Genomic DNA, 10770 nt, shown 5'->3' on the forward strand with positions numbered 1-10770 from the left:
TTCCCTGGTATATTTTCTTTTAAAGGAGAGTGCTGTGAGGTATTTTATACTCCTGTTAACTAACTTCAGAGATAAGATTAAACTATACCTTAAAAAGGGGAGGGATGGGGGGGGGAGGCAAAACCCACAGCTTTGAATAAAGATGGTGCTGGAAAATATTCTCTGTTTTTTATGGAAGACAGGATGCTCCACATCACAGCACTCCAAATCATTCCTTGTACACCTATCGATATTTCTTGCAGTACCAGTGTTTTCCTAATGTGAATGCAATATCATGTACCATGAAAATGTCAGAAAGCCGTGTTTCATTGGATGCAGCCTTTTAGATAATTGATGCTATCAGTTCAATCATTAGGGATTTGAAGATGTGTGATTTGAGTTCGAGTAGTTAAACCTGAGTTCAGGCATGGGAATATGTTAGTTCTATCCCACTGCCTTCACAAGTTTTAGAAATATTATCATGGGCTTTGGGGCTCAATTTAAATGCTGAAGAAAATAGATGATGAATTTTAATGAGCCTTTTTTTCAGGTTCTGTAAAAGAAGTTAGGTAGAGGGAATTGTTCCGCTTTTAAGGTGAAAGAGCTTGTATTTAGGATTTGTATGTTGGATCAACCTAAACGCAATATATCAAGGCAGTGTACCATTCCAATTCCCAGCTTTGATGCTGTGCAGGTTAACTAGTGGTAATCCCAGTGCTCTGAGTTTGGGTATCTCTTGTTAAAGTATCAGCAGCTTAACAACAGTTAACTCTTTATCAGCTAAAGTCTACCCAGTTACTTGCTGTGCATTGGCTGGCTATAATTCACTGAGGCATAAGCCATTTGTGTACTAACCTCTTACTTTTAAATATGAAAAGGCTTATGAGAACTGCTTAACACAGCATGTTTTCAGAAAGAGTGCGGTCCGCAATTTTCTGGTAATCCAGAATGATTGTGCTGCTGAAAGCTTCTTTGATTTCTGTAGAGATTTCCAACAGCTAGTTTGGTTGGTTGTCATATCCTGATCGCAGACATGAGCCTCAAGTATATAAGTAGTAATATGAGCTGTATAATGAAGGGGCTGGTACAACGACCTATGGAGATGAAAGTAAAGGAAATTATGGAAAGAGAAATAAGTAAGCTACCCTTCACCTCATTAAAAATTGTAAAAGCATAACGGATTGATCCTTTTAAGAGAGGCCTGTACAATTTACCAAGACACTAGTTCCTGTCAAACTTGACTCCCTGATTGATAAATTGTTCATTTCTGGCTGCTGAAGTTCTTGCTGCTGTTCAGAGAAGTGAAGATAGACTGGTAATGGGGTACAAGCAATCTTCTGAGCCAGTCAGATTTTCTGGCTTCTGGGGCCTGATTAGATGTTAGGCCAGGCTCATGAGTAATTCAGAGTCCTGGTAATGGCTCCTTGGGAACGTTATCTGAAATACAAGTGTTGGCTTCAGCCAAACTACCAGATGAGATGGGTCTGTCCCACAAAAGCCACTGCTACGACTTGTACTAACTGACAGAGGGGATATGGTGTGGTGGTGTCAAACGTGGAGATGCTAAATAAGCGAGTCTTCTACCTTAATTCCAGATCAAGGCTGAGGCACCTTGGTAGGGCAGAACGGGAGAGCGACTGCAGTTGCTAACAAGCTGCTGTACGCGTAACGTCAGTCAGTCACCTGGCTTCGTGGGTAAGGGTTCGCTTGTCTGAATATTTTGAAAGCCAGTATACTCTAAGGTGCCTACTGCTGCTACTGGGAATTATCCACAGGTGAATAAGGGGCACAGTCATCTTTAAGTAGCATCATTGGCCAGTTATCGAATATTCCCCTCTCCATATAGCAAAGCGCATAGTGATATGTCTCACCCCTAGCAATAGGCAGTTTGTAAGCAACAAAATGTTATTTACATGTTGACATTGGTGACTGTACAGTAGTAATATAAGAATGTTTTCTGATTGCTTTTTTTTTTTTTCCTTTTCACTGTATCGAGGCTTCGGCTGGATCTTTGTGGTCGGGTAGTTTTTGAAATACTGGGAATTTTAGATAAGACTATGAAGGCACATGCAGAATTTCTTTTAAGCTAGCCAAAAAGTAAACTGCAGAATATAATTTTCATCATTTAAAAGGAAGTGTTCTCTCCTTTTTTAAATTGATTTTAGTATAGCTGCTGCCCTACTAATTCACTGGCTGTAAATCTTCTGATTTTTCTGATTATCTTCTGGCCCCTGGTCATAGTTTAACCCCAACCAGGAACTGAGCCCCACCCAGCCACTGGCTCACCTCCCCGTACTGGGTTGGGGAGGAGAATTGGAAGAGTAAAAGTGAGAAAACTCGTGGGTTGAGATAAAGGCAGTTTCATAGGGAAAGCAAAAGCCGTGCACACAAGCAAAGCAAACCAAGGAATTCATCCACTGCTTCCCATCAGCAGGCGGGTGTTCAGCCATCCCCAGGAAAGCAGGGCTCCATCACACATAACAGTGACTTGGGAAGACAAACGCCGTTGCTCCAAACATCCCCCCTTTCCTTCTTCTTCCCCCAGCTTTATCTGCTGACCATGACGTCATACGATGTGGGATGTCCCTATAGTCAGTTGGGGTCAGGTGTCCTGGCTGTGCCCCCTCCCAGCTTCTTGTGCACCCCCAGCCCCCTTGCTGGCGGGGGGGGGGGGGAGGGAGAAAAGGCCTTAACACTGTGTAAGCCCTGCTCAGCAATAACAAAAATGTCCCTGTGTTACCAATGCTGTTTCCAGCACAAATCTAAAACACAGCCCCATACTAGCTACTACAAGGAAAATTATCCCAGTCAAAACCAGCACCCCCCCGTCATTTCCCCCTCAGAAAAGTTCCAAAAGCTGAAGACTTCTATATCCAAAATTCAGCCTTCTAACAAAGTACTTGTTTTTCTTGGTGACCATTTATGGACCTGTTTTAAAATAGTTTGTAAGGCTTTAGAAATTAACTCCAGGTTGAAAATACTTGCATTAGTATTAGGAGGAGAATTAGATCCAAAACTTCATCTATATCGGCGGTCCCTGAATTTGTCTGTGTGCAAAGAACTCCTTTGGGCATTGACTACATTTCCTAGACCTCCTTCACTTCCTACTTGGAAATACTTAACCACTTAGTCTTCCTTCAGTGGTCCTGTACATTTTCCTTTTTCTCTGACCTTATGAAATACAGGGGTGGAGGGGAGGGCCACAGGGAGCAAGAGTTGGTGCCATTCCTTAAGCAGATGAGGGCCCCTTCCTTGAAGGGCTTGCCATTTTTTTGTCCTACCACCAACTGTAGTGGACCTGTACTGTCTGTTGGCTCTTCTTGCTGACTGAGACTTCTGCTTTTTCCAGCTGAGCAACTCAGCCTGCTCTGATATTACAACGATGTGTACTTAGGCAAAATACTTGAATAAACTACATTGTTTGTAACCATCCTCTCATCACATCCCTTTTTGCAGAGGGGAATTTTCACAGAACCTTGTCAAACCTGCGAAGGCTTTGGTTATTCCTGTGTTGTTAGAGAGGAATTACATAGTTGAATGTTTAAATGGCCGTATTCGCAACATAGCTGTCCTTTGGAAAATTCTGGGGGAAAAAATTGGCTTAAGCAAGTCGTGTCGAAGTGGCATTGAAAAGACAACTAACAATTTCTTGATAGCACCAAGGCATGGATTACTGCAGTGTACTGAAAAAAACTGCTTTGCTAGCCAATACTCTATGTGTGCATAAACTGTACAACGTTGAGTGTTTAAATAAGATTTATTTGAAACAGGCAGTTCACACTTTTTATTGAAAATTTTATATGGAGATGCAGAAATCTTTTAAGACTTTAACACTACATCAACTGTTATTTGATAGTTCTCTAGGAAGCGTGGAAAGGATTTCACCTTTAAGGTGCCATCTTATAGAGGCATTTGTTCACCTGATTTTTATTTTTTTTTAAATAGATGAGATGTAACATTGACTGAAAAGAAAATGGGATCAAAACTTTGAAAAAAGGGGTGCAGTCTTTTTAATTCAGTCTTCAGGTGATGTTAGGATGTCTATCCCACTTACTGTCGAGCCTCATTAATGAATTTTCCAGAAACTGATATTTTGTACTTTCAGGTCTTGCCATTTTCAGATAAACACTATGTAAAAATCAAATTTTCTGCTGCTTAAAATAAATGATTAATTCTTTCAACTTATTCAGTGTGTCTTTTTAAATCCTGTTAAGATGAACTTCCAAGCCGGTCAATTATATTCATCCAAATTCTTCCTGGTACTTTGGAACTTTCAATTCTAACTTCTGGCTTTAGCTCTGAAAAGAAAGCAGAACTGCTCTAGATCTCACCTGAACCATGAGAGGAAGGGAGGAGGCAGGCAAGTTTAGCTCCCAGGTGATTTTTTTTTTTTGTCATGCTTACACCCAAATAACTGAGACATTCTTGCCTCAACTCTTCATCAGTTCATGTCAGTATTGGACAGAAATTGGGCACAGAAAACACTAACTTGAGAGGATGAAGCTTGTGATCATCTGGAATGGATTCGAGTAATATTTTGGACTGTTGCTGTCTACTGCCCTAAACTATAAAACAAGAAGGCGTACAGATTGGACGTCCGTGTCCCTAAGACAGCCAGTCACCCTGAGAGCATTGGTTTCTTACCTTGGGAGAGCCTGGAGGAGGGAGGTTACTGTGCTCTGTGTTTTCTACCCCGGGAGGTGGCGCACATGGTTTGGTTTTCAAACAGGAGAGTTTCGAGCCCTTTCACGGCAAATTCTGTTGTCTTGTTTAAATTCTGTTAAGGTACTTTCAATTTTTCTTTTTTAAATACCCTACCTAAAAAGGTCCTTAACTTGGGGTCTCCTGATCATTTGATAATATCCCTCTTCCCTCCCCCTAAAAGCCTCTTCTAAAAAGTTCATTATTTTAAAGCCCTGAGCTTTCATCTTTACATGTAGCATGGTGCATGCATGTTGATAAACTTAGGGGATTGGTCAAGCAAGACAGATTAGCACCAACTGTTTAATATGGTATCTTTATTTCACACATTGGAAAGCTGGCTGGTTTTGCTTATTACTGTCCTGATATTCGGTAAAGCCTACCTATTATTACACAGCTGTGCTCACAGAGGTACTATACAAGTTTTCAATTTTTTTCTTGTACTTAAACTTCTCCTATGCTTCTGAAATTGCCATCATCTTCAGAGCACCCTCTGTGCTTCAGGCTTATTGAATCCAAAACTGTAAAACTGTCCATTCATTCACATCTCTCTTGCTCATCTTTCCCCATTAAAGCTGGCCCATCCAGACAAAATACGTTTTAAGTTTGTGTATGAAACACGAAAGTAAGAATTTATTGCAAAAATATGGCTTTTTTGGTAATGACAGTGCAGTATAAACAAATACGTGAAGGTTTACAATTCAAGTGCTCAATGTCGTTTTTCAGGACAAAGTGTAGTTGTGATGGCCACTTAATCTGTAAACATTAACTATTCTTCCCTTTCTGCACCAAAACAAACTCTTTAAAAATAAATGGTTTGGATTTTTTTTTCCTTCTAGAGGCTTGCAAGTAACATCTGCCTATACCTTGACTCATCATTTGTTTTACTAGGAAATTCAATAGAATTTCCTAAGAAATACCAGTTGTTGTAAAGACTACAAGAATCTATGCTGCTAGTGTATACATAAATATTAGTATATTGGATTTTATAGTTGTTAGCTAGAAAACTAATTTTTATGAATAAACAAGGTACAAGGACAATTGTATGAGGTTCGAGAAGGCCACATGTGACGGGTCCTGCACCTGGATCACAACAACCCCCTATAGGCAACGCTATAGGCTTGGGGAACAGTGGCTGGGAAGCTGCTTGGCAGACAGGCATCTGGGGACACTGGTCAACAGCCAGTTGAATACGAGCCAGCAACATGCTCAGGTGGCCAAGAAGGCCAGCAGCATCCTGGCTTGTATCAGAAATAAGTGTGGCCAGTAGGACTAGGGAAGTCATCCTTCCCCCGTACTCAGCACAGGTGAGGCCACACCTCAAATACTGGGTTCAGTTTTGGGCCCCTCACTACAAGAAGCACCTTGAGGTGCTGGAGCATGTCCAGAGAAGGGCAACGAAGCTGGTGAAGGGTCTGGAGCACAAGTCTCATGGGAAGTGGCTGAGGGAACTGGGGTTGTTCAGCCTGGAGAAGAGGAGGCTGAGGGGAGACCTTATCGCCCTCTACAACTGCCTGACAGGAGGCTGTAGCCAGGTGGGGGTCGGCCTCTTCTCCCAAGTAACAAGTGATAGGATGAGAGGAAATGGCCTCAAGTTGCACCAGGGGAGGTTTGGATTGGACAGTAGGAAAAATTTCTTCATTGAAAGGGCTGTCAAGCACTGGAATGGGCTGCCCAGAGAGGTGGTCAAGTCCCCATCCCTGAAGGTATTTAAAAGACAGGTAGATGAGTTGCTTAGAGTTTGGTGTAGTAGTGGACAGGTATAATTGGGCTTGATGATCTTAAAGGTCTTTTCCAACCAAATGATTCTATGATTCTAATTTATTTTCATGTACACAGCACTGTTCTGAGGTACTATGCATGAGAATACTACTTACTTTTCCTTTGGTTGAATTTTTGTAATCATAAGCTTAACATTAACTTCAGCTTTCCACATTCTTACTGTGTGAGATTTTTTTATTGTTGTACATTTTGGACATTCTCTAAGCTGGTGGGGTTTTATACTGATTTTTAACTGCTGCTGTATTTTTACAGTTTTCTAGTTTGCTCATATATTCCCTTTCATTGACTAACTTGTACCCTTTTTCCTATACTGTCCAGCAATATCAACCCACTGTGACTGCCCACGTGTGTTGCCATCCTGGCCCACAGGTAAGGTGATACCTTTTTTCTTTCTTCCCCGTCTCTCAAAGACAGGTCTGAAAGAAATCCAGCTCTCTTGCTGTTGGGCTTTGAAAGTTGATTTGCAGTGGGGTTTTGCTCTTTTAGAACTCCAGCAATCACCTTCAGGTGACCTGAGCCCATCACGGTGGTGTCAGCCTGAGTGCCTGTTGGGAAACCTGGTGTTGGCAGAATGGATCAGGGAAGAGCTCTAGGACATAGCACAAGATGCCATCTCATCAAGCTACAAGTGCTTTGGGATTGCTGATAGCAGGGACCTTGCCAATCCAGCTCCTTCTGGTAAATCTCTACTTGATTGAGTGGGCTTACAAAATTGTTTACATCCAGACTTGGCTGTAGACCATGTAGCACAGGGCCTGTGCTAATAGGGACCTTGTAGGCCTAATGCTGCTGACAGCAGCATTTCAAGAACACAGACAACAGACATCCTGTAGGATTGTGCAAAGCCATATCAATGTATCCAGCATTTAACAGAAGGATTTTCCTCCGCCTCTCTTTTGGTCCTTCTCCCTACCCTTGCCAGAAAAGTTTGGGCCACTATGTATTACAGATGACTAGGTTTGGGCCCATAATGTATTAAGCTTTTGCTGCAAATACTGAGGAAACTTTGCTGGTCAACGTCTTCTATCTGGATGAAGTGCAACTGAATGTATTTTCCATTGTGTATCTCTGGATTAACAAAGCATAAAAAAACCACACAAATATGCTCCACCCTTGTCATGTTTAACAGGCCAGCAATGTCCCAGGAGCTAGAAAGGTTTTCTAGATTATCAGCTGAAAGTAAGCATTGCTTCTTTTTTGCCTTTTGTTGTACGATGCATTTTTGCATATCTGGGGGGAAGGTGTCATGATTTTAATATACCGACAAAAGTATCTAAAAGCTGTCATCTTGTTCTAAGTATTTGCTGCTGGGTTTCATAAAGCCGTTCAAGGTATACCAGGAAAGAAAAAAAAAAAAATTCATTGTATGAAAATATTAATTTAAATCCCTATTTCTTCACATTATTCTCCATTCTACCACAATTCAGGATGTTGAGGTTCTACCTGAATGATGGGCACAGGCACATGGTGAAGCATGGCTGAGTTACAGCAGCTTAAAGAATTGCTCTTCCACATTGCCACCCCTATTGTCCATGTGTATGTTCATATCTGTCCCAAGTCTTAGGTAAAATTAGTTAATTTAAACATCAGTTGCATATTCTGTGCAGGTGTTCTGGTTTTTTTTAGTAGCCCTTGAAGTCCTTGTGACCTCTACAAGCAAAGATTTGGTGCAATATTCTTTCTCTGCCTTACAAAGTCTTCCTCCATTTTAAATCATTAAATTCTTTTAATTCATTCTAGCAGGATTAAAAATACATTGTTGGCCATTTGTGGATGAGCAGAAAACATGTAAATTAAACAGCTATGAGGACTGGAATGCCACTTTTGCTAATTTGTTAGCCAAGTAGGGTGGATGCAGGAAATACCTCTGGAGGTACAGTGGCTCAAATGGCAAGCAGTAACTCGCCCTGTTGTAATTTTACAGCGTTAGCAAATGCCCATAAACTTTCTCTAAGGACTGTGGCTTTTGTGATCATAAGACAAGGCTAACACATAAGCACTGTGTACGTCCATTCACCTGTTCCATTTAGCAATTGCAAGAGCTGTTTGTTTCCTGGGAAGATTTCCCGTGCTGTTTATTACCAAAGGGCCTTAACAGCCTCACCGGCTTCGAGAGTGCAGATTAATGTTTTGAAAATTTTTCTCTAAGCTTTCAATTTATGGAATGACTGGTTACAGAATAACAGAAATGATACTTTGAAAGTGTTCTGCATCCCACAACTTTGATTAATTACTAAATAAAGAACAGCACTGCATTGCTTTTGCAGACACAAAAGCGAGATATCTGAAGTGAAGCATTTTAAAATTTCCTAGTCCTTCGGTATTTAAAACTGCCTCAGCTAGAGACCACAGGATCCCTGGGCTTTGCAGGCAAGCAAACCAATACTGAGTTGCCTGGTTTTGTAACAAATGCCTGGGTGTAGTTCAATGTAGTTTAGGCAGTAATGAAAATTAAGTAACCTGCTACATTTTTCCTGAGGGTAAAAGCAGGTAAACTGGCAGTTACCCAATAGATACTGATCGCTAATGATGAGGTTTTTTCACAGCAAGGTGTTGAGGTGGTGACAAAGCTCCTGGGAGGTTAAAATTTTTATCTATGGAGTCTGTGACCCACCAATGCTCATACAATGAATTTGTTTCAAAATTAAATTATCCTGAGTCCTAGTTAATTGTCCTTGCTTTAATAAAAGTACCAGCATTTTTCATTTGGCTATCACAAACTGTAGCATTTGGGGTTTAAAGACACATTATTTTTACTTTAAAGGCTGGAAATGCATTCTTCAATAGTTTTGGTCATTTATTAGCAGAGACATCATTTGCCATGTTGCAGGCTAACAGTTCCTGCAGAAATAATTACATGTTTGGAAAAGTAACCCAGAATAGTGTTGTCCTTAACTTTCTTTTGCCCACGCATAACTCCTTTTCCTTTTTGTCCTATGCTTTTCATTTCTTCAGTTTATTTGTCCTATGCTGACACTTTAATTATTCACACATCTAGGTTTTATTGGATGTTGCTTTCCATTTGCAAGCTCCAGTACATTTGAAAATAACCAGCGGCAATTACTCCCTCAGGTTTTACCTGCCGTTTACAGGGTACTATAATATCCCTACTCACAGACAACGACAAAGAACGCCTCTTCTCCGGGGACTGGAAACATTTATAGCTTTCATGGGTGTCCTAGGAGGAAGGCAAAAACCCAGCCTGGCTCCAGTCCTGTTACGTGCCCTCCTGCAGGATTTTATTCATCCGTTTGCTGAAGTAAACGTAATTTCTGTGCATCATTAGAGGCAGAGGGAACGAAGAAGCTTAAGGGAAACTAAATCAGAGAGGTGTAAGGGAAAATACTGATTTACAATGTACTTTGAGCAATTTTCAAAATGAAATCGCTAGCTTCCTTGCTTGGGTTTTGCCCAACTTGGAGGTCTTCCGCTCAGTTTCCTGAACATGTTTTAGTGGCTACTTCAGTCCTTAGAAGTTGTCTTTGGTGTGAGCTGTGATTTCCTCAGTCCAGGGTCAGGGCTGGCTGGTGCTGGTGGGGCTCAGCAACCACACAGTCCTGTAAATACCCATCAACCACAGCATGTCGAAAACTGGAGCTTTTAAAAAGAAAAAAGCAAGCCTGTGATGTGAAGCTCCAGTGCTTTTATCTCACCTCATCTGCTACAGACTAGAAAGCATGCACTGCCAGCACCATGCTGTAGTTTCGCACTCTTTACATCTTACTTGGGAGGCTGGAGAGCGTGAGAGAAGCGGATCTGCTGACCCACATTGCAGGTGCAAGTGCTGCCAGGGTGGGGATTTTTTGGCAAGGAGATGGGACCTGGGGACTGATCAAGCTACCCCACCGGGAAGGAAAAGTCCAGGCGAGGGTGCACAATGCCCTGCTCACAGCACCGTCAGGGCCCGCCACAAGAAAAGGTGAACCAAGGGCTCGGCACGGTGGGCTGGTGCCTGTGGTAGGGCTTGGGTCATCCCCGGTGCCACGACGGCGGGTGGAGGAAAGAGGAGGGGGCTCCAGTGGGGTCCTGCCCTGCGGCCTCAACAGCCAAAAAACACCAGGCCAAGGAAAAAGCCTGCCCTCGCTTGCTGTTTGTTTTCTGCATTGGGTTCAACCAACTTAAAAATAACTGGTTCATTCTGAGATCTGGGGGGAAACAGCTTTTCAGACAGGCTGGCAGCAGCTGGTGGGCGAGCCTTCCTTTTGATCCCACCGGGATCCTTATGGCTTCCTTCTGCGAAAAATAACTTTTAGCACTACCTCCTATGTTTGAGTTTTTAGGTGGCGTCTACGGTTGTATTTCCCTGAC

At 42.0% G+C, this 10770-nt stretch overlaps 1 protein-coding gene across 1 annotated transcript in view; it reads left to right on the forward strand.

The window, feature by feature from the left end:
• Positions 1-1012: 1012 nt before the first annotated feature.
• FAM3B (FAM3 metabolism regulating signaling molecule B) overlaps positions 1013-10770 on the forward strand; it is a 22840-nt gene continuing 13082 nt past the window's right edge. The window contains exon 1 of the mRNA XM_009640922.1: positions 1013-1115. Within this exon, the coding sequence (XP_009639217.1) occupies positions 1013-1115 (103 nt within the window). The remainder of the gene's footprint in view (positions 1116-10770) is intronic.

This window comes from Egretta garzetta, unplaced genomic scaffold, assembly GCF_000687185.1.
Source record: "Egretta garzetta isolate BGI_Z169 unplaced genomic scaffold, ASM68718v1 scaffold45, whole genome shotgun sequence".
Lineage (NCBI taxonomy): Eukaryota > Metazoa > Chordata > Aves > Pelecaniformes > Ardeidae > Egretta > Egretta garzetta.